Consider the following 24,775-nt stretch of genomic DNA (forward strand, 5'->3'; position numbering starts at 1 on the left):
CTTCCATGAGCATATTATTTTGTTACTTTTCCATTTAGTCATTATGCTTGCAACAGGAATATTGTGGTGATAATAAAAGTTCTTTCTCTTTCCTTTTTATTAACCTAGTATTGGTTAAAGTCCCTTACCTAAACCAGGCGGCAGGCAGCCAATAGAAATGCAGGTATGTCCTGGTTTGTACTTTAGGGATGAGATTTCCCTAGTGATCTTTCTCCTGATTTTTGTATTAATACTTGGGTAGTGGTAGCGGAGATTCTATCCCCAAAATCTAGGTTAAGATTTTGGGGGGCAGTTTTATACCAAAGCTTGGTAGATCAGCTTTTGGGGGACTTTTGCTGGCCCCCACGCCTGCATTTATCATGCCAGAATAGGGAAGGAGTCATGATAGTGCCCTTGCCATGTATTCCATGGGCTCCACTGAGGCAGGAGCTGATGTGGGGGATACATCCATGGGTGGCTGGGCCAAATGGGATGTTGAAGGGAGTGGTCCCTGTATGAATGCCAGAAAGCTAGTGATGGAGAAGGAGAGGAGTGGCCTGATGAGAGCCTGCTCCTATGCCCAATACCATAATCAGATCTTGGGGATAGCAGTGTAGGCGAGTGGGGGCCACTCTTTGAAGTGTTAGTGTGCCCCTGTGCTGTGGAGCGTGGTGAGCCAGTTATTCCTCTTTAATCAGACTGAGGAGATTTTTAAAGGTGCTGCATTTCGCGCAGCGCTTTCTTGTGCTGCGGTGCCACGGGGTGGTCAAAATCGCTCTGCACGGTTAGATTGGGTGCAGAGGGAGAGCTCACCGGAGCTGAAGGAGGAAGCATATGTGGTTTATCTGAAGCTGCTGCCTCAGTGGTGCCAGTTGACGTGGCGGTTTTAGTTTGTGCCTCAGCTCTCCTGGCTGGCAGGGACTTGCATTTCTCCGCGATGCCAGAGACTGATGGCATTGGGGAATGAGAGGCTCTAGGCAGCTCAGACAGGAAGCATGCCGGGGAAGCCCTTGCAGCTTGAGAGCCTTTGCGGGGTGATGAAGCTGCTCTACCCAAAGGCTTTTGCTGTGCCTGCACCGCCTCTGGTTTGTCCCTTGATAACTTAAGAGACTTTTCCCAGAGAACAGTTTTAAGCAGCATTTCGACGTCTTTTCTGGCCCTTGCCATCATATTCAGGCAATGAGGGCACTTCTGTGCCACATGAGACTCTCCCAGGCATTTGACACATGAGGCATGGCCATCAGAGGTAGGCATTAAGTCACTGCATGAATAGCATTTTTTGAAGCCAGGGGAACCTGGCATTGCTGCGAAGAAGAAAAGTTGAGCGCCCCCTAGCCCCCCCACCAAGTAAACATTGAGAAAGCTTGACCTAAGTAAAACTGTGAGGTAAAAACTTAAAACTAATAGAGGATTTCTGTTTTTCTGTCAGGAAGAAGAGCACTGCTCTGAACTCCATCTTCACCAGGGACAGTTGAAAGGAACTGATGGGACTCATGCCAGGCATGCACTCCACAGGCTCCGGGGGTGGGGGTGGGGTGCTAAGTGCGCAGGCATGGCACGAGGGGCACTGCTCACAAAAAAAAAATCTGATTCCCGGTCCAGGCATGCACCGAGACCTGAGTGGAGCATCCACAGGGACACCACTCACTGTAGAATTGCAAAGCTACTGTGATCCATGGCAGGAAGGCTAGGTTGCTCGAACGATTTCAGTCTCTGGGTCTATCTTCCTAAACCTTTTTTTAAGCTCCAGATCTCGCAAACTACATTTTAGATGGTCCCCTCCAGCTGAGAGCAGCGAAAAGGTGGCCCTTGGTAAAGCACCCAGAGTGAAATCCCAAGATGTGCCACATGGCCCACAGACAAGCCAGATGCTACTATTCAAACTAGAGGCAGAAGGTGAAACGAGTGAACAGGAACAAGCAAGGAGCTGAAAGGTGAAATTAAAGCTGGTATCTAACCTGTTGTTTCTGCCCCCCCCCCCCCCCCGAGTGCTCCCTAACCACACTCCAGGTCCTTTCAGATGTTCCCTGTCCCTGATGGAGTCCTGTGGATTCTGGTCTGTAGGACTGGTTGCAGCACACACCACTCTGCAAACTCAGAAGATTTTACAGATTACTTCTCACCTACACTATTGACATTGCAGCCACAGAGGGTCACAGAGGACTTAGGAATTCCTCCGATACTTGAGAGTAAGTGCCAAGTTACATCTGGGTTCAGAGAGCCAGGAACTCCCTCAGTGACAACCTTCATTTCAGAATTTCCTACTCCTGATGCTCAAAGTCAGAGCCAAGCAGCAGCTGCTTGATAGAGATCCGCATACTACTCCTACAGCAACAAGCCCATTCACAGGATCTGAAGTGAGCCTCAGACACTAATAAGCCTCATACGCATCCTCAAGCATGTGTAGTCATCTCCCTAAATCATCCATGTGTTAGCACTCGTCTGGGCAGCACAGTATTCCACAGCACTCTTCCATCTCCTCCACTATTTTAACTTCTCCCTGCAGTGCCCCCCAAACACCATCCCCCAAAAGTTATACATTGCAGGCACCCTTTTTCTTGCCAAGGACTTCTGGATGGAGCTTGACATTGGACAATGAGTGGCAAGGGGGTTGCTGGGAGAGGGCTGGGGGAAGGGAGGGTAAGGAGGACAACCCAAGCATCTATCCACAGTGTCCCTGCCACACTTAGGACTCCCAGCTTTGCACTAAACAAGTGGACAGAGCAAGAATCTTTTCAGCTTCTCACCAAGATCCACATGTCTGTCCCATTCCTAGTCCAGGAACTCAATGCACGTCTACACTGTAAAAAACACCTGTGGTAGCAAGTCTGAGAGTCCAGATCAACTTACTTTAGCTGTAAGGGTTCACTCCAGGGGGCTAAATAGGCAGTGTAGTTGTTCAGGCTAGGACTGGAGCCCTGGCTTTGAAATCCAGCAAGGGGGATGGGTCCCTAAGTCTGGGCTCCTGCCTAAGCCCAATGTTTGCACGACTTATTTTTAGCCCTGTGCATGAACCCCCATGAGCCTGACGTCAGTGGACCCAGGCTCTGAAACATGCTGCTACAGGACATCTATTTTTGAAGCATAGATGGATCCTCAGAGCAATCCATCCCACCTGGAGAGGAGAAAACTGCCCACACCACAACTGTGCCCTGCTCTCACCAGAACAAAGGGTTAATGCCCGAGCACCTTTGGCACAGATCACCTATAATATGCAGACTCCTGGGGAGGCACTTTGCTGTAATGCAGGGCAAGTCATTTGGAGAAACTCTGTCCAGGCCTGACCTGGCACCCTCCCTGAAGCTCCATCCTCGCCTGCATGCTGAGTGGAACTCCTGGAAGCCACAGCAGGCTGGCCAGGGTACATGCAATCAGATGGCATGAGACATTAAGTAGGAAGAGTGAACTTGCTCGATCACCTTCCTCTTCTGCACTGCATGGCTGCGCCTACACTGGCATGATTTTGCACAAATACTTTTAACGGAAGAGTTTTTCCGTTAAAAGTATTTGTGCAAGAGAGTGCAACTGTGTAGAATTTTGCCACCCCTCTGACTCCAGCCAAAACTAGGACTCTCAAAAGGGGGCAAGCCCAGACTGACGGGATTGCATTCAAGATGTTTTAATAGGTCTTAGAAAGTACAGGAGAGTTACAGAATAAAGTGTGAGTGAATGGAGTCTTGTAGCGATGCCTGCTCATTGCTTTACTGCCATGGTATCCATGAAGGGTGAAACTAAGGGTATGTCTAGACTACATGCCTCTGTCGCCAGAGGCATGTAAATTAGACTACCCGACATAGTCAATGAAGCCGGGATTTAAATATCCCCGGCTTCATTAAAATAAAAATGGCCGCCATGCTGTGCTGGCTCAGCTGATCGTCAGCACAGCACGGCAGTCAAGACATGGATTGGTCGACAGGGAATGCCTTTGTCAACCGTTTCTGTAAACCTTGTTACACCCAATGGTAACCATTCAGAAAAGGGACTAGACTCAGCTGGAGCACAAATTTTATCCATCAGGGCTAGATCCTGCCAGTTGCCAAGCACCCTCAGTTCTCACTGAGATGGGTAGAACCTCACATCTTCCCAGATCTGCTCCTTAGATCATGGTGTCATGGGAGGTGGTTAGATGCCAATAACTGAAATTAAAAGATTTTCAGGCCTGGATTTTGTCTAAGTAACAGAATGCTTTGACTATGGAAAACACAACTGCTGTATTCCCCCAAAATGGAGTCTGTTGAAGCATTTAACACAAATGTGATGCTGCATTTGATTGTATTTATTAAAAGGCACTATGAAGAGTTCATACTTACAGAACACTTGCCTTTCCCAGCTCTCTACTAGTTATAGCATCCAGTTCCTTCTGGCCAGCTACAAGATGTGCCTTTGTGAGCCATTCAGCCTTCTTTGGGCACCCTCTCTGCTCCACCAGATCTCAGATCTGGAACCCAGATCTCAACACTGGACCTGACTGCAGCTTTACTAGTGACAAGGGAGCATCCCATGTGTGCATATCCTCAGGCAGCACACAGTTTTTGTGCCAGTATAACTGTCAGTTAGGGTGTGGCCTGTCTTTTTTTTTTTTTTTTTTTTTTAAATCAGTGGCCTTATATCAGCACAACCCCTAGTGTGAACTCTTATACTGGTATAAAGGAGCCTTATACTATATAGCTTATTACCTTCCTCATGTGGGAACAGTTATACCAATAAAACTTCTTGAACTACTTGAGCTAATCAAATTATCATTATTTGTATTCCTATCTTGCCTAGGAACCCAAGTTGTTGTCACTCCTACCATTCAATCACATGCTCCAATCTCAGTCCAGCTGACTTCACAGAACCCTTTATTGTACAACGTGACACAGCCCATTAAACACACTGCGTAGAGAGAGATGGTCCATGCCTATGTGTGTGCCACTACATGAAGGGGATACACAAGATTTTCTTTCCATCCTATCCAAGCAACATACAAATTTGTCCTGGTTTAAACAAACAGTGTAAACCCATGTGGTGTAAATGCATGTGGATATGCTTATGTCAATTTAGATTGTTTTTAGAGCATCTGCACACAGCTGACAGAAATGTAACAAAACTGGCTGAAAAATATCACATCACAGTTACCCAGATTTAACTGGTCTAAACACAATAGATCCTGGTGACTTCTTTCCTGCTCCTCCTTTATAGCACCTTGCTGCCAAGACAATCTATTGCTTATAGCTTTATCAAAAAATGGAATCAGGTTTGGAATCATCTAGATTGGAATCTTCTAGTTTGGATCCTCCAAGCCAAACTATTATCATTTACATGTTTAAATCTTCCTCATTACCACAGGAAGCTCAGCTAACACATCATTCCTCCTCTTGAAGGCTCTGCTCACTGATGTTCTCCATCATCCCTGGCAATGCCCCTGGTTTAGTGATTTGTGGAAATTATGGCTAACAAGCCCACCATTTCCTCTTCTAGGGTCTTCAAACCCTTGGCATCAACAAGGTCAGAGTCAGCCCATGTAAACATATTTACTCTCCCGATCTATGTTTTGACTACTTCTATTCAGCCCTTTTTGTTAGAGCATAAATATAACTCATGGAATCCTCAGGCACACTCCAAACTGGATTATGCTTTGGCATTCCGCTTCACTTCCTGTCCTAAAGAGATGTGCACTGCTAGTATGTTGAAGCCTTGGACTTTCCCATTCCACTGGCTGTCAGAGATAATCCCAATACATAAAGGGGATGATTCCACCATCCTTACTCACATGAGTAATTTCATAGATTTGAGCAAGTGGGTGTTCAGGAGTTCTCAAAATTCATCAGGACAGCAGGTTTAAACCCCAAGTTTGTAAAGCATTTGGGGGTAAGAGACACGTTGTGATCATAAATCACTCAAGTTTATGCCAGTAATTTGTCAGTTTTGTTCCTTGCAGTGATGGTCTTTGGATTAGGGACGTTAAAGTGCATTATGTAATCGTGTAACTGTGGAAAACTCCCTGGTTACATGGCTGCACGTGGGGAAGGGGGAGGGAGCAGGAAGAGGCAGCTCCTGTCTGCCACCGCAGCACTGCTGCCTCTCTATCAGGTTCATTGGTTAAACCTTGTAAATGGTTATACTTTCACATCCCTACTTTAGATGACACTATTTTGAATTCCACCTTTAGTTTTTAACACAGAGGATTAAACACGGTAAAAACTGCCTTGGAAATTAACAGAGCATGTATTAGTAATGAGACTAATTTTAAAGGGTGTTCTTTCTTCCTTTTGCTGCACACCTCCAAAGACAAAACAGAATTTCAAGCATGGAAGGTACTGGTGGCTCAACAAATCCACCACACTCTCCCAACGGTGCATAGTTGCTAGACACCAGTTCTTATTCATGTGGTGCACTGTCTGCTTCAATAGATAAGATCCTAATGCAACAAGTGCTAAGCTCATAAGATAAACACTCATCATGGAAAATAAGCTTTAGCAGACAGCCATAACTGAAGCCAGAGATTCAATAAATACTATGGCTTTTTAAACTGTACCATACTGCCAATTCACTGAGGTCATTAATAATGTAAGTGACCTATCCTCATTAGGCAGGAAAGTCCTTGTAGCCTACTTGGTCTTTACCAGGAGTTCACTCCAACAGGAGAAAACCTAGTTTTAGCAAATCAAGGGGCGGAGAAGCAGAAGAGCCCCAAACATACACATCCCACTCCTGTGGCTTCCAGCTCAACCAAAGGAAAACAAAACGAACTGCCTAGGAAATGCAAACACTGGATTGATTCTGCAGAGGGCTGAACACCTGCGATTGTCATTGAAGTCAGCAGGAATGGAGGCTCAACCCTGGGAGGTTTTCATCAATTTCAAGGCCAGGTAAGACCAGTCTGACCTTCTGTTCAAATACAGGCCAGGGAAATGGTCTCCAAATAATTCCTAGGGCAGGTCTTTTGGAAAATCATCCAGCCTGGGCCCATCGCAGGCAGAGGCTGCTTTGCAGCAGCCTCCCATGCCCTCTCGCTAGGCAGCAGCAAGGTGGGAGGCAGGCAGCACCGCAAAGATGGTGCTGGGGCGGAACTGGCTTTTCAGCCAGCTCCCCCCCAAGCACCGGCTCTTACTCCCCCCCCCCCTTTCGTGGTGGAAATGCGAGTAGTCACCTAGGCTTATCATGTAGTTGACTACTTGCTTACATCCCTAGTTCACACATTTCTGAAATAAAAACCAATGCCAGCAGTTATGAGTTAGGCTAAGATTACATTATGGTGTCATGAATTATGTGACTTTCAGGAGACCTTCATGACATTTTCCACTTCAGCCCCAGGGTGGTGGGACAGGAACTGTCAGACAGTGGGGACCACACAGCTCTCAGCTGCCACAGGCAACAGTGGCTAGAGTGGGGAGGGAAGAGTGTGTGTTACTCTCTTCCCTCCCGCCCAGCTCCATTTTGTCTCAGTTATTTTTAGTAAGTGTCATGGATAAGTCATAGGCTCCTGTAAATTTGTGTGTATTTCCTGTGATCCATCCATGACTTTTACTAAAATAACTGAAAATCTTAACCTTAGTTATAAGCAACCCTACAATAATAAACCAAAGCGTGTGCACGCATCACCCTTTCTTTACTTCTTCCAAAGGTCTCAGAGCACTTTACAAACATTAACCAAACCCCACAACCCTGCTGGAAAATAGGAAAGGGTTACACCGCCTAAACCTACCAGAAGGCTGGGATGCTAACCTATGATTGATTTACAGCTGTACAGTTTTCCAAAAAGGTGGTTTGTTTGTTTGTTTTTGTTTTTAAACACACCAGATTATGTAAATCCCTTCCCTTCAATTGGCTATTGCCCTTACATCTCCCTGTCCCTAGCCACACACATTCCAGACACCATTCCTACCCAATAACAGATATAAAAAGGAATTCCTCCCCAGGGGAGGAATTGGGCTGCTTTCATGGGAACAGAGCAAGCACCAGGGGAAAGCCTGGGGGACAGGCATTCAGCTGGCCATGTCTAGATGGGGATTTCTGATGGCATCAGTCTATCAGGGCAGAGGAACAGACCGCAACCATTCATTCAGAGCACAGAGGACATAGCATGTATCAGTATGCGATGTAAGATCCTGTTTAATTGGTTAAACAGCTAAATGCAGTGTTAGTACTGCATTTAGCTGATTAAGGCTGGGGGGTGCCGCTATGGCTCCTGGCCCTCAGCTCCCACCCCTTATGCAGGGGGCTGGCAGGGCTAGAGCAGCCCTCCCCCTGCGGCTGGGCAGCTACTCCTGGGATACCAGTTAACAGATACTCAGTAACTTAAAAGTAATACTTACCAGGTAACCGGTTACCAGTTAACATTCCTAATGAGTACAACTCCCTGATGTGTATTCTGCAACAGCCATGGGGGACCAAGGTCTGGTGGGAACTGCTGAGGACCCATAACTTATCTCCAAGTGAGACTCTGGATAGGACTCAGAAGACTGAGTTTATCCTGCTTTCATGTAGCCTGCAAACTGTCAGTCATTTACCTAGGCTATGTCTAGACTGCAAGCCTCTTTCGAAAGAGAGTGTCTAGACTGCACGCGGAACTTTCAAAAAAGCAAGCCGCTTTTTCGAAAGAAAGCAGCAAGTGAGTCTGGATGCTCTCTTTCTAAAATGCCCTGTTTGCTTTCAAGAATGCCTTTTTTCGAAAGAGCACTTTCGAAAAAAGGCATTCTTCCTCGTGAAATGAGGTTTACCGCCGTCGAAAGAAAAGCTGCGTTCTTTTGATTTAATTTCGAAAGAACGTGACTGCAGTCTAGACGCAGGTGAAGTTTTTTCGAAAAAAGGCTACTTTTTTCGAAAAAAAACCCCTGAATCTGGACACAGCCCTACAGGAGAAACCAGAGGCCCAACGCTGCCCAGTACGTGACAGTACCAGTTCCAGAGAGCACACAGTATAGAAGACAAGGTCTCAAGGGGTATTTAAACAAGCTCTGTCACAGGGTGGCTAGCCCCATTAAATGGGACAGGTCCAGCTTGCACAGTGCTAGAACCAGGGATGGCCTGAGACGAGCCGCCAGCAACTAGCACCCCAGGCGGAATGCACGATCAGCGCTCCCGCCTCCGAGACAAGCTGCCAGCAACTGGAGCCCTAGGCAGAAAGCGTGATCGGTGCCCCCACATTCAAAGCCCTCAACGGCAGTGTGTCATCATTGGGCACCCCATTTAATGCGGCGCCCCAGGCAACTGGCGAGTCTGACTGTATGCACGAGCTGCACCTGGCCAGAACTAGTGCTCCCTGTCTGGCAGATTAAAAGGGTGGGGCAACCCCTTGGAGACCATAAAGAGGCAACCTGACAGTAAAGAAGGGGGAGGAGAAGCAACAAGGAGTTCCCTGAAAGAGGCTGCCAAAGCTCTATGGCAGGGGAGGTAGAGGAACCCTGCTGGAGGAAGATGGACGTCAGGACCTGTGAGGTGAAGCTCATCTAAAAAGCATAGAATAATCCTACAGTAATGGAGAGAGGTACCTAGCAGTGTCCCCCAGAGGTCCATACTGGAACTAGTCCTATTCAAAGTTTTCAAAAATGATCAGGAAAAGGGGGAAAAATTTGCAGATGATACAAAAAACTACTCAAGAACTACAAAAAGTATCTCTCAAAGCTGGCTGACAGGGCAACCAAATGGCAGATGAAATTTAGTGTTGATAAATGCAAAGTAATGTGCATTGGAAAACATTCCCAACTACAGGCAGTCCCCGAGTTACGCGGATCCGACTTATGTCGGATCCGCAGTTACGAACGGGGTTTTTCCTCGCCCTGGAGGACGGGAGCGGCGGGACGCCCAGATGCGCCGCGGTCCCGCCGCCCGCATCCTATGGGGCGAGAAAAGCTGTTCCGCGTCTCCCTGGTCTGCTGGGAGGGGCCCTCCCAGCAGACCAGGGAGACGCGGAGCAAAGTCGCGGAGGACCTGGGCGGCAGGACCGCGGTGCGTCTCGGTCTGCCGCCCGCGTCTCCCTGGTCTGCTGCGGGAGGGGGGTGCAGCTAGTGCCCTCCCCCCCAGCAGACCAGGCTTTTCTCCGGACGCCTGTGGTAGAGTAGCTGGGGCGCTGCCGGTTGGTCCTGCAGCGCCGCTCTGGGCGCTACTGGACCAACCTGGCAGCACCCCAGCTGCTCTGCCCCAGGCGTCCCCAAGTCAGCCGCTGGTGAAACTGACCAGCGCTGACTACAGGAAGCCCGAGGCAGAGTTGCCTGGGGTTCTTAAGTTGAATCTGTATGTAAGTCAGAACTGGAGTCCAGATTCAGCCTGTTGAAACTGATCAGCGGCTGATTCCAGGAAGCCCGGGCAGAGCAACTCTGTCTCGGGCTTCCTGTAGTCAGCCGCTGGTCAGTTTCAGCAGCGGCTGAATCTGGACGCCAGTTCCGACTTACATACAGATTCAACTTAAGAACAAACCTACTGTCCCTATCTTGTACATAACCCGGGGACTGCCTGTATACATATAAAATGACAGGGACTAAACTAGCTGTTACCAAAGATCTTGGAGTCTTTGTGGATAGTTTTTTGAAAGACAGAATACAATCTTCTGGGAGAGAGCTGACCTTCTAGGTCTGTTATCTAGGACATGAGATCCAAAGCAGCCTTACAGGGCTATCATTCAGCAGAGGCAAGTGCAATGCCAGGCTGGACAAGAATTCAGCCATTCCAAGTGGTTACAGGGCTGTCTGTGTACCAGCACCATTCCAACTCTCACCACACACCTAATGGATACAAATCAAACCCTGGGCACCTGCCTTAGCCAGGCCAGATCCAATCAGCACTGCACCACACCTTTCCCAGCCTTTGCACCCAGGAGAAAACTGGACACAAATTGCTGCTGAAGCAGATAAAAAAATTATATATAGTCTGAATTGTCACAAGGGAAGATCTTATCCAAAATTATCATCAGTAAGACTTGGTCTTAAATTATGACACTCAAAGAAGTTGAGCTCCTTTCCTAGAAAAGAGAGAGAAAGAGACACACACACACACACACACACACACACACACACACACACACACACACACACACACACACACACACACACACACGCATACTCCTAGAGAAAAATCAACAATGTGACATTTTTAACATTAATAAGGATCCCAATCCCTAGACGAGGAAGCTGATCATTAACAAGGAAATGGGAGGGAGCGTAGGCTATAACAACAGAGAAAAAGGAGAGAAAAGGCAGAACTTGGAGGCAAGATCAAATCAGTATCTTAGATGCCTATATACAAATGCAAGAAGTATGGGTAATAAGCAGGAAGAACTTGAAGTGCTAATAAACAAACAGAACTATGACATCATTGGTATCACAGAGACTTGGTGGGATAATACACACGATTGGAATATTGATATAGAAGGACATAGCTTACTCAAGAAGAATATTCAAAAGCTTCAGAGGGTTAGCTGAGTTAATCTGTAACAGGAAAAACTTAAAAAAAAAATAGTCTAGTAGCACCTTAAAGACTAACAAAACATGGTAGTAGATGGTATCATAAGCTCTCATGGGCAAAATCAGTCATCTGAAGAAGTGGGTTTTGCCCATGAAAGCGCATGATACCATCTACATATTTCGTTAGTCTTTAAGGTGCTACTAGACTATTTGTTGTTTATGTTTTTTTCAGGAAGGATAGGCAGGGGAAAAAGGGAGGAGGTATATACTTGGACTGAGGTGGAGCTGGATGCAGGAGAGAGACATGTTGAGAGTCTCTGGGTTAGATTTAAAGGGGTAAAAAGCAAGGGTGATGTCACACTAGGCATCTACTACAGACCACCTACCCAGGTAGAAGAGGTGTATAAGGCTTTTTTTTAAAACAACTAACAAAATCATCCAAAGCGCAGGATTTGGTGGTCATGAGGACTTCCAACTATCCAGACATATGTTGGGAAACTAACGCAGCAGGGCACAGACTATCCAATAAGTTCTTGGACTGCACTGAAGACAACTTTTTATTTCAGAAAAAGCTACTGGGGGAAAACTGTTCTAGATTTGATTATAATAAACAGGGAGGAACTGGTTGAGAATTTGGAAGTGTAAGGCATCTTGGGTGAAAGTGATAATGAAGTCATAGGGTGTGTCTAGACTACATGGCTCTGTCGACGGAGCTATGTAGATGAGTTTACTAGACATAGCAAAATGAAACGGCGATTTAAATAATCGCACTTCATTTACATAAAAATGGCTGCCGCGCTGTGCTGACGATAAGCTGATCTGGTACAGCGGGGCAGTCTAGATGCACCGCAGTCAACAAGGGAAGCCTTTGTCGACCGCTCCAGTATGCCTCATGAAAGGTAGAGAGTTGGTAAGCTCAGAGAGCTGGTAGGTAAGGTCCCACGGGAAGCAAGACATAGGGTATGTCTACTCTGCATTCTTCTTTCGAGAGAGGAATGCAAATGCAGCCAAGCGAAATTGCAAATGAAGTGCAAATTTGAATTTCCCAGGCTTCATTTGTATAATTGCGTACAGCCGCTATTTCAAGATACCCTATTTTGAAATATAAAACGCTGTGTAGACGTGGTTATTTCGAGAACAAACCCTTCTTTTGAAATAACCGTTAAATCTCATTATAACGGTTATTTCAAAAGAAGGGTTAGTTCTCAAAATAACCACATCTACACAGCGTTTATTTCGAAATAGGGCATTTTGAAATAGTGGCCGGACGCAATTACGCAAATGAAGCACAGGAAATTCAAACCCACACTTCACTTGCAATTTCGCTCAGCTGCATTTGCATTCCTCTCTTGAAAGAAGAATGCAGCGTAGACATACCCTAAGGGGAAAAACAACTGAAGAGAGTTGGCAGTTTTTCAAAGGGACATTATTAAGGGCCCAAAAGCAAGCTATTCCGCTGCATAGGAAAAATAGAAAGTATGGCAAAAGACCGCCTTGGCTTAACCAGGAGATCTTGCATGATCTAAAAATCAAAAAGGAGTCATATAAAAAGTGGAAACTAGGACAAACTACAAAGGATGAATATACGCAAACAATACAGGTATGCAGGGGCAAGATTAGAAAGGCAAAGGTACAAAACGAGCTTGCTAACTACAGACATAAAGGGAAACAAGAAGACTTTCTATAAATATATTAGAAGCAAGAGGAAGACCAACCACATATAACAATATGGTTTTTCTGTAGCCATATTGGAAGGCCTAAACTAAAGCCTTCTTCTGCAACCAGACAGAAGAGCAGCAGCCATAAGCTGTAAAGCCTGGAGTCACATGCAATTTAGATGGAATGTGAGTATTAAAATAGTGTCACACTAAGCTGTGAGAAGCCAACCTTGTCCTAATGGCACCCACTGTCACCAGATTTAAAAACAAAAACAACAAAAAAAAAAACCAGAGCAAGATGGTTAGGGAAAACATAGTTAACAGCATTTCGTCTGGCAAGAAACTGCTTATCAATAGCTGTGGATGTGGAATCCACATTCTATGACTATTGTCCTCTTTCCTATTGTTTGTCTGTGTGATCTCTGTCTGGTTTGTAACAGTTTCTGTCTGCTGTATAATTAATTTTGCTAGGTATAAATCAACTAAGGTGATGGGGTATGATTGGTTATGTTATGATTGGTTAGTAAAATTATACTAAAATAATTGGTTAAGGCAGTGGTCCCAACGCAGTGCCCGCAGGCGCCATGGCGCCCGCCTGGGCATTTGTGCGCGCCCGTCAAATGATCTGGGCCACCCACACACCTGGGGCCGGCACCAGACCCAGGCAGCCCCACCCCCAGGTGTGCAGCACGGCAGCCCCGCCCCCGGCTGCCCCAAAAGGTTGGAGACCACTGGGTTAAGGTATAGCTAAGCAGGACTATATAAACTGGGGTCCAAGAAGATGACAAGCAAGCAAGCAAGACTTGAAAGAACTCACCTCCAAGACACAGCCTCCTCTGCATGACTGTGACATGCAGCAGCTAAGATCCTGAGAGACTGACCTTGCCGGGCCAACAGGGGAAGTCTGCCTGCTTTTATCAGGATTGGTGAGCATGACGCTGTATGCTTAGCATGCGTATTTTGCTTGCTTGGGAATTGTAAATAAATAAAGAATAAAAATATTACTGTGTAAGGCTCTTTTGCAGGATCTTTTACCACTGAATCTGCTGGAAGTTACGCCCTGAGCCATAGGAATTGGGTAAGGGTGGGTGTTTAAATTAACAGGGTTGCACCTCGAGCCCTAGGAACTGGGTAAAGGTATGCACCCCTAAAGTGTGGAAGGAATAGAGAAATTGGTGCAGGTAACAGACAGGGTAGGCCCCATGCTAAGTGAGGAAGGAGAAACAGTAACAGGAAACCTGGAAATGGCAGAGGTGCTTAATGACTTCTGTTTTGGTCTTCACCAAGAAGTCTGATGATGAAGGAATGCTCAACATAGTGAATGCTAGTGGGAAGGGGGTAGGTTTAGAAGATAAAATAAAAAACAATGAACAAGTTAAAAATCACTTAGAAAAATTAGATGTCTGCAAGTCACCAGGGCCTGATGAAATACCTCCTCTTTTAGCTCCTTGAGTATTCTAGGATGCATCTGAGCCTTTAGCTACCATATTTGAAAAGTCATGGAAGACAGGGGAGATTCCAGACTGGAAAAGTGCAAATATAGTGCCCATCTATAAAAAGGGAAATAAGAACCACCCAGGAAACTACAGACCAGTAAGCTTAACTTCTGTGCCAGGAAAGAATGGAGCTGTGTCAATTGTGGTGGGCAGGGAATGAAACCTCTTTGATAACACACATCCAGGCCAGATGATTAGCTATGAACCTTTTCCCAGGTAGAGAACTTCTCTCCTTAGTTGTTAATATAGAAACAGGCAATCGGAGAGGCAAAACTGAACAGTGAGAGGGCATCACACAGTGCCCAAAGAGAATTGGCAAGCCACAGGTTCCCAGAACATACAGCTTTTCACAGTGACAAGGAGACTGAAACCAACAGAATATGTTGTGCCTGTGAACTCCATTTAAAGGAAGAAAATCACTCCAAGTTCTCGGAGGTTCGTAGTGCCTCCTGCTGGCAAAGGAGCCTATCCTCCCAGTTCTGGAATCAGGTAAGGAGAACCAGTGGGAGGTAGAGCAATTCACAGATGTGCAAAGAACCTGATTAGGTCTCCCAGTTCAGGATTGTTAGCACATGATTTATACAGAAACACTGCAATTAAAGATACCTCCTGCATAGAAGGTTTACTACACTAAGCAAACATCACCCTTACCTTGAAATAAGCTACGCAATTTGTGCTATGCAAACTACGCAGCTTATTTTGAAATTTGGCACTTTTTTGACATAAACCACTATTTTGACAAGTCCCTTAACCCTCGTGGAACAAGGGTTACAGGGATGCTGGAACTGCGCACCTATTATTTTGAAATAAAGGGCATGTTTAAAGACACAGAATTGCTATTTTGGGATACTTCCAGTATCCCAAAATGGCTACATCTAGACAGCGGGGCTAAGTGCCACAAGCATTTCAACATACAACTGGCACCAATTAATGGGGTTGACAAGTCTAACAGTCATACATCGAGCAGCTAGTCTTGTCTGTGGCAAGCAAAACTCCCAAGAGCTCTCAGCTCATGACTGTGCCACTGGATTTTATTTCCCTGTCTGTGGTGCTGAATTGAAGATCATGACCATGTTGCTAAATGGCCAATTAGCATGTTACATTTGGACTCTCTTCTGGCTGCCTGAACAAATACATGAGCTGAGAAAACCTAAAACCTATTCAGCTTGGCTGTGTGGTCATCATGCTCCCCTCCCCCTTCCAAAACACTCAGCTTCAAAGGGGAAAGATCTTGGAGCTAGTCACCAAGGAAGGAAGGAAGCCCAGTGCTGCACTCGCATCTACAGCCTAGCTGCAAATAGGAGAGCTCAGTGTAAACCCCACTAGTTGCTGGACTCTGGAGAAATTGAACCTAGGAGAGATGGGGGAGAAGGGAAAACAGCAGTGAAAGGCCTAATGCCTAGGAGCTTTCATCAACTGGGCGTGCTGCTCCTGGTAACACTAAGGCACTAACATGGCCACTGTAGGCAGGGTGATCACCAGGGACAGTCCACTGTCAAAAACACATCAGCTGGCCAGAGGCCAAAACGAAAAATGAGGAGGTCCCTTCCCAACATGGTCCAAGCCAGGTGAGAAGCTCATATTCCTTCCTCCCACACACACAACCATCAGATTCTCAGAATGGATGTGGCAGTAGGAGAGGAAAAGGAGGCTGTCTCTGGACTTTGCTTCATTTCTAAGCAACTCTGGCTCAGATACTTGATAAATCGGAATGCCTCCCCTGCTGGAACTCTCTCGACTTCCCCCACAGCTTCCTGATAGACTCCTCCCTCCTCTTCTGCATACATGACCTGTGTCTGGCTCTCATACTGCACAGAGCAGCAGCAAAGCAAAGTGGCAGGGATTCTAATCTGCAGCCTGCAGTGCCCTGACTAGCAGCAGCTGCACTAAGTAGGGTCTCCTCAACTCACTCTAAAAATGAGCAGCAGTCTGCAGACTCAGGAAGACTTGCTGCTGTGCTGACATTTAGAAAGCTACCACCACCACCAAAATTCCAAGGGCATTTTTTAAATGAAAATTAAACACTGCAGCAATCTAGGTTTTTGGCCTCCGTTCTAGACCCCGGGAAGGAGGATCTGACTGGCCAATGGTATCTGAGTCCCACCCATCTCTTTAGGGTGTGGAACTTACCTGCCACATTGTTTGCTTCCAAAGCAACATCTGGCTCCTGGCGGGTTAGAGGCAAGAAAAAAGTGGGATCCTTCCTCTGGCTGTACATGTCATCAGCACCTGAATTCCCTTTCCCCTCTCTGCTCCTGGCTGCCATGTGTTCGGAAGCACAGAAGGCAGCTTCCTTGAGATCTATCCCCCCTTCCACCGATGTTCCCAATAGAGCTGCACTCTCCAGAGGCATTTTTGCATCTTTAACAAAGGCAGCTATTCTCTGTTCACCTTGGGGGCACTCAAGGACATCAAAATCTTCTTTGTTTGACTCCAATGTCATTAACACGGCTTTGCCTCCATCACACCGATGTGCTCTCTGTTGCTCCGATGAAGAAGTAGAGACAGCTTTCTCCATTCCTTGCAGATTCTGTTGTGTCACTCAGGAAAACACAAACATCAGGACTTCAGATTCACAGGCAACTGTAGCCAGAAAAGTCTTAAAAAAGAAAAAGAAAAAGAAAGTGATGAGGATTTTTCAATTGCAGAGACATTTTTCCACTTTCCCTGGCTCTCTTCAGGCTCGAGAGCATGACCTGGAACATCATATAGTGACAAAGAATCTTACTGTGCCTTTCAGCACACCATCTTTACAGTCTACATGACTGGCTTCAAGTGGGGCAAAGCAGCAGTTTCAGTCGTGAGGTGAAAATATCTATACCCAGCTACATCCCATATTTGGGATTTAACCAGGACTCTTGGCTCCATGCCCTAAGTGTTCTGAGATTTCAGAAGGCAACTGGTCAGGATCTTTGTTTTACATTTCCAGCTGTGAACGTGGCATCTCCGGCAGCACAGTACTCCCTAGCACCACGCTGGAGCATGGATGCTTCTATCTCAAGAGCTTGTTGAGCCTAGGAGCATTGTAAGAGGATGCAGAAGGGCTGGGGAAGCGAAGAACAGTGCAGCACACTAGTGGCCCAAAGCACCACAGGACTCTGTTAGAGACTGACCTGCTTACCAAGATTCTACATCATTCCCTGACCTCAGGGTTAACACAGAGCAAGGAAAAGAAAGGCTAATGAGTGAGAAGGGCAGGTCAGTACAAGAGACGTGGAAGAAATCTCCAGATGGCCAACATAGAGACTGGGAAATTGTCTGATATCTGTACCTCTGTATCTTGCCTACACCTTGGTCCTCTTTGCTGGAGGAGACAAAGGGGAAGATACAAGCTACCCACTGCTGATGTGACAGACAGACACATGTATGTATACACACGACTCGTGTTTATCATGAGCTGTAATGCAGAGCAGGTGTGTTCCACTGGTCCCCACTATGCGTTCTCCCCCGACCCTCCCTCACAGGCTAACACTGCACATTTCCTTTACATATTGTTGCTCTTCATTTCCACCACACTTCCTATAACTCATTGTTATCCTCTGAGGATTTGCTATCTTCAAGTTTCTTGTTTAGTGTTTACCCAATGCATGTAAACTCTCCTAAAAACGTAAAGCACAAAACTTTCTATAGCCCATATAACTACATCTGTTACAGGTTCCGGTATTTTTATGTTCTACACTCCCACCCTTTATATCACTGGAGGCTACTAATACCTGCAGTTACAATTTAATAGCATTTCATGCTGGTGAAAGGTGCACCACATCAACAGATTAGTTCTCCCTAAGCAGGCACAGCAGCAGAAGTTCTGTGTACCCCTGGGGTAAGAGGTTTGCTAGATGGCAACTTGTTGAGGACTGTTCTAATCTCTCACAGAGAGAAAGTTCCCTAGCTATGGACCAGCTACTGAGAATGTTCGTGTTCCCCAGTTCCCTTGAGCATCATCCGTCCTGACTGTTCGAGTGCCACAGCCTTCCTGGTGGTTCCTGTGTTGCTTAGCAGAATGGGAACTATATGTTGAACCAGTGGGAGTGACAAGATCTTTCCTTCAATTCATAACCATGCCTATGTTTGTATCTGTCCCAATGAAACTCACCTTCCTGGTCAGCCACAGGTACAAGAAAGCACTTTTAGCATCACTTGCTATTGGGGGGTGGTCCTTGGGTGGCTTACCACCTTGATGATCAGAGTGCAGACAACGACAACATGAAACAATATGAGAGGACATCCATATTGAAGTAGTGAAGAGGATTACTGATCCCAAGCCAAATCAATCACCCTGGAGATAAAGTTATTGTATAACCAACTCTGATTACCAGTAAAATGAACAAAACATTCAGAGCGGGTATGAAGAGACCCTGAGCTACAATCAGGGAAAAGCAGTGACAACCACGGCTCCCAGAATCACATCCACCACCTCTACTGTCATGGTGTGCTGTAGGCAAAGTTGTTACTGCATGTAAGGGGGGAAATCACATACATAAACGAGGAGGAGATACGGTTGCCATATATAACTCTCATATGGCTATGCTTCAAACAACCATGATTCCACAAGCCAGAAAGAATGCTAGAGAGAGCACAAGTGACAGAGACCAAATGTGCCAGAGGGCTAGAGAATAGGCATGAGTAGAGGGAACAAGGGAGCTAAATTTATGTAGTCAAAGAAAGACACAAGTCTATAATACCTTCAAGGTACCAATGTAAATGAAGGGAGGGAATTATTCACCATCTCCTAAGAGGCTATTATCATACAAGGAACAATGGCCTGGAGCTATTTACATAAAAAAAGTTCTGAACCATGAAAGCACTGGAGCCCTAGAAGAAGTGGTAGGAGACAGAGTCTCCATCAAAGCTGAGAGCCAGGAATGAGCAGAGACCAAGTGTCAAATAATGTAAAGAAGCGTCAGTCCTGTGAGCTATGGATGTGGGGAGCTGAGGAAATCAAACTGAACAAACATATAATGGGATCTGGCTTGTTTCCCTAGGATTCTCTGTCCCTTGCACACTAATGTGCCAGCTGCTATACAAAAGCTACAAAAGGGGAGGATAAAAATCCTGAACCAACCAACCAACCACATACTAGCACAACAATAACACATGCATGTGTATCTTTCACAGCTTTCTGGAGAGGACTCACACTGAGGAATGCTCCCTCCTTCCCTACACTGGGGGAAGACAGCCACCCAACAACAGAGATGCCTTGTGTTTATTTAAGTCTCAGCTCTTCTGGTTCTTGCATCCTTGGTCTTCATGTACTACAGCACTCGCAGAACCAGGCATTCAGACATGGAGGGCATTCCAGTAGAAGAGCCCAATCAATGCTGTCATGGAGGCAAGGCTCCAGGTCTGATTAACCACTCCTCCTGCCTAGTCTAGCTTCACCCTCAGCAAGATACAAAAAATGGCTTCCAATATGTTTGCCCTTTTTCTACCAGCTGGCTTTGCTTGCCAAGAGCGGTCTTTAGCAGCAAGGCTCATTCCACCCAGAGTCAAGACACCCAGAGAAGGTTCCTGGTCTCCATTAGGAGCCCATGCACAGTGTGCTAGTGCAGCACTAAACTGGAAATACTGGCAGTAATGACCTGTTGAAGTATTTTCCCTATGTTTAAGATTCCATTGGGCTCTTGCCAGTCAAGTCTAGATGGAGCTGCACATTTTCAGTGCTTCAGACTCTGTACCAGGCCCTCGGGAACATACATATCACCACATACTGTGAACCCCAGGGGGAGGTCAGTCTGGATTTGTGCATGTCCTAGTACTTCAAAGACTGACACACAAGGGACCTTCTCACTCACTGGAGCCCTGAAGCCCAGTCCTCAGGGTCTCACATGGCAGTGCCCACACTCTGCCCCTGAAGGACAGGACATGAACACCAAGGATTCACTTGAATGGTAAGAGGAGGCCACTGCCAGGTGACACAACATATGTACCCCACCCCCTCTGCCAAGGGATCATGCCTTCCATCTCTAGCACCTGTCAGCCCAACAGAGGGAGAGAACAGTCTTCACACTGGACATTGGGCTGCCATATGAAGACTAGAGTGCTAATTTCTGTGCAACCAGCAGTTCTTGTCACTACAGGCAGTCTCCAGCTTACAAACGGGTTACATTCTGAACACCTGGTCGTAACTCAATTTGATCATAAATTGAAAATACTCCTAAACGTGTTGCACACGCTGTTCGAAAAACTTGACGTACATGGTTCTCAACTCAAAAATATTATAATGGGGTTAATGGAAGGATGGTCGTAAGTACAGATGGTCATAAGTCGGTGTGTTCATAAGTTGGGGAGTGGCTGTATTTATAAAAGTGCAGTAGAGAGAGAAGGGTGACTCATGCTTCTCAAGCACCTTCCACCCAAGGATCCCCAGCACTTCAGTTACTCCAGTTTCACAAATAAGGACACCACAATAAATACAGAACATCCTCTAGTTCAGGGTATGTGACAAGAACCTCTTAATGCAGAGTCCCTGCAGCTCCCATCAATTTCACCTGGAGTGGAGAACACTCAATGCCTCTGAAAAGAAAAGCAAACAAACCCCTTGCCTAGAGACCTAATTAATTGACCCATTGTGCCACGCCATGTTCCACACTAGCCAGCGATCCAGCACCTTTGCTCCATGCTGTGTGCATGGCACCACAGAGCCACAAAAAGCCATATAGCTTAAACAAGAGGTAAGGTTTTCAAGTTCTAATTTCTAGCACATCTCTTCAGACCTCTAGACAGACAAGGTAGGTGAGGCAATACCTTTCGTTGGACCTACCTCTGGGTTTTTTGCTGAAATAGAACAACTATCAAAGAAAGAAGCTGCTCCAAGGAAAGATATTATCTCGCCCACCTATTATCACTACCCTGTGGCCAACATGGCTACACATCAAGAACTCTTACAGCTCTGACTACAGAAGAGGTTTCCTAGGGTATGTCTACACTACAAAGTTAATTCAAACTAACAGACGTTAGTTCGAATTAACTTTGATAGGTGCTACACTAGCGCTCCGCCAGTTCGAACTTAATTCGAACTAGCGGAGCGCTTAATTCGAACTAGGTAAACCTCATTTTACGAAGACTAACGCCTAGTTCGAATTAAGAGCTGTGTAGCCCCTTAATTCAAACTAGTGGGAGGCTAGCCCTCCCCAGATTTCCCTGGTGGCCACTCTGGGCACCACCAGGGAAACTCGTCTGCCCCTCCCCCCCCCAGCCCCGGAGCCCTTAAAGGGGCACAGGCTGGCTACGGCGCCTATGCCAGGTGCAAGCCTGCCAGCACCCAGCCAGCAGACCCTGCACCTGGCACGGCTCGAGCCAGCCACCCGCCGCCACCCAGCCCTCCACCTCTTCCCAGGACCAGGCTGGCGGCTCCCAGGAGCCTGCCCGGGTCCGCAAGAGGCGGGTGTCCGCCTGATCTCGTGGGGACATCGTGGACCTCAACCACGACCTCTGCACTAGGCACAGGAAAGTGGCCGTCTAGGGCAGGATAGCTGCCAGCCTGGCCACCCGGGAGCAGGTTTGCATGAAAATCAAGGTGGTCCACTGAGACCCCCAACCCTGAGCTTAGAATGTCCGTACTGGGTCAGACCAAAGGTCCATCTAGCCCAATAGCCTGTCTGCCGACAGTGACCAACACTAGGGACCCTGGAGGGAATGGACTGAAACAATGACCAAGCCATTTGTCTCGTGCCATCCATCTCCAGCCTTCCACAAACAGAGGCTAGGGACACCATTTCTATCCCCTGGCTAATAGCACTCAATGGACCCAACCTCCATGACTTGATCTAACTTCTCTTTAAACTCTGTTCTAGTTGTAGCCTTCGCAGCCTCCTGCAGCAAGGAGTTCCACAGGTTGACTATTTGCTTTGTGAAGAACAACTTTCTGTTTTTAAGCCTGCTACCCATTCATTTCATTTGGTGTCCTCTAGTCCTTCTATTATGGGAACTAATGAAGAACTTTTCTTTATGCACCCTCGCCACACCACTCATGCTTTTATAGACCTCTATCATATCCCCCCCTCAGTCTCCTCTTTTCTAAGCTGAGAACTCCCAGTCTCTTTAGCCTCTATTCATATGGGACCTGTTCCATACCCCTGATCATTTTAGTTGCCCTCCCCTCTCCCACCCTCTCTCACCTCCTTTTCCCAGTCTCCCCAAGTTTTGTTCAATAAAGAGAGTTTCTATTTTTGAACACACGTGTCCTTTATTTTGTACATCAGGAAGGGGGGCTAGGGAGGGGTCAGTGGAAGGAGGTGAGGGAGGACTGGGGTATGAGCCCCTGATGGGGAGGACTGGGGTGGCTCTGTGGGCTTCTCGGAGTGGAAGCTCTCCTGAAGCCCCTTGATTGACCCCCCCCTCCGGATGGCAGCCTGCGGCAAGTGCAGCAAGGCTGATGGCCGAGTGCTGGCACTCAGGGCACTCCAAGCCAGGACTGCTTTGCAGGCGGGGAACCCCTGAGAACTGTCTGTCCGCGGTGGGGGTCGGGTCCCTTTAAGCACAGCCCTCGGCTAGCCTCGGCAGCAGCTCCACACTCTTAAGTCCTAATCTGATGCCCTGCCAGCACTGCTTCCGGCCAGCCTTAACCTCAGTTCAGGGTCCACTCAGTGTGGACATACTAGTTCGAATTAGCAAAACGCTAATTCGAACTAGTTTTTAAGTCTAGATGCGCTAATTTGAATTAGCTTAGTTCGAATTAACTAGTTCGAACTAAGTTAGTTCGAATTAGTGCTGTAGTGTAGACATACCCCTAGAGATTGGGCTGTACCAAAAATGTAAAAAAGTTTCATTACCCAGATTCTAGACAACCCTAAAAATATTCTCCATGGTGATGTTAACTCAAAGAGCATAATAAAACCAGCCTAATTTTCAAAGTGCTTTACAAACAATGAACTGCAATAGCACTGATTAAAAAGAGAGATCAACTAAACATGCTATCATGATGTACACACATCCCGTTATGAGAAAATGTGTGTTAGGGCAATTTTAATTTCAGTTTATAACTAGGATCTGTGCGAGTTCTTGTGGGTTTCCTTCCTTCTTGGGAAGGGCTAGTTTGTTTTCTGTGGGAAGTCACATATAACCTTCTATCAGTGCCACACACACACAGAGGAAAAGTGGTTGGGAATGTGGTCCGCAGCAAAGATCCTGAGCAGCAGGAGAGGGCAAGTTTTAGGGATGTGAATGGTTAACTGGTAACATCACCCTTACAGGGTGATGCTTACTGGTTACAGTTAATCGGCAGCAGGCCTCATCCACAGCAGGCCAGACCGGCTGAAGCAGCGCACCGTGGGCAGGAGCGCTCCAGCCCACCTGCCCCTTTTTTAAGCTGTTAACTAGTTAAATGTTATGTTTACCAAAGATTTTATTTCCCTAGCAAGTGTGTGGACACAACCAGTGCTACCAAGAGAACCAGAAAACAGGGGTTCTGGAATTGCTATTCAGATGTTGTGAGAACATGAATGGGCTTGTTTGTGGTGCTGAGCCAGACCATCCATTTGCCTCCTGGTACACCTGACTGAGATACATCCCCAGCACTCTTGTTAAGGAGTGCCCACTCTACAGAAAGCCTGAGAATCCCTGCGCTCATACAAACAGCATGTTAAGAAAGTGAAAAACCCAGAACAAGGAAGTGGTTAAACAACAAACCAAACAGGCCAGCAAGTCTAGGAAATTTACTCAGGACACCAGCTTGTCCTGAAGGTTAAAAGGTAAATCGAGCATAGTCGATTGTACCCACAGGGGAGATGTCTACTAGCTGGGGGCTCTTTAATTTCTCAAAGACAGAAAAGCTGAAGTTAGACTGAAAAATAAAGCACTTAAAGAAACAACAAAGGGCAATTAATCCTTGCCATAACTGATCTAGGACTTGTAATGGATAATCTACCACTTACAGTCTCTAAATCAAGACTCGATGTCTCCTTCTAATATGTACACTCTGTCAAAAAGAAGTTATGGCCTTGATATAGAAATTAGTAGGTGGGATTCTCTAGCCTGTGTTATGCAAGAAGTGAGACTGGGTAGTCATTGTGATTCCTTCTAGCCTTAAAATCTATCAGTGAATTTCTGCTGCCCTGTTCTTTCTGGAACTTAGGACAACATAAGATTTTTTTTTTGCTGGTATCTTCCCATTCCTTTGTCACTGAAACTGTATTTGAGCTCACCAACAACTTGACAGCTCCAGTTCTAGTTTGTGCAGCAGGATCACAGGCAGGGCACATGTTCTTTTCTAAGCCTATATATGATACCTGGCCACTTCATGTGCAAGTCAACAGTTTTCCTG

At 46.5% G+C, this 24,775-nt stretch overlaps 1 protein-coding gene across 5 annotated transcripts in view; it reads right to left on the minus strand.

Moving 5' to 3' along the window:
- The window catches only part of WIZ (WIZ zinc finger), a 166,099-nt gene that overhangs the window by 132,712 nt on the left and 8,612 nt on the right, over window positions 1–24,775 (minus strand). For all 5 annotated transcript variants that reach the window (XM_075902128.2, XM_075902129.2, XM_075902130.2 and 2 more), the window contains exon 2: window positions 16,645–17,113. In XM_075902128.2, the coding sequence (XP_075758243.1) occupies window positions 16,645–17,032 (388 nt within the window). In that variant the 5' untranslated portion in view covers window positions 17,033–17,113. The remainder of the gene's footprint in view (window positions 1–16,644; window positions 17,114–24,775) is intronic.

This window comes from Pelodiscus sinensis, chromosome 31 (assembly GCF_052426305.1).
Source record: "Pelodiscus sinensis isolate ZL-2025 chromosome 31, ASM5242630v1, whole genome shotgun sequence".
NCBI classification, from domain to species: domain Eukaryota; kingdom Metazoa; phylum Chordata; order Testudines; family Trionychidae; genus Pelodiscus; species Pelodiscus sinensis.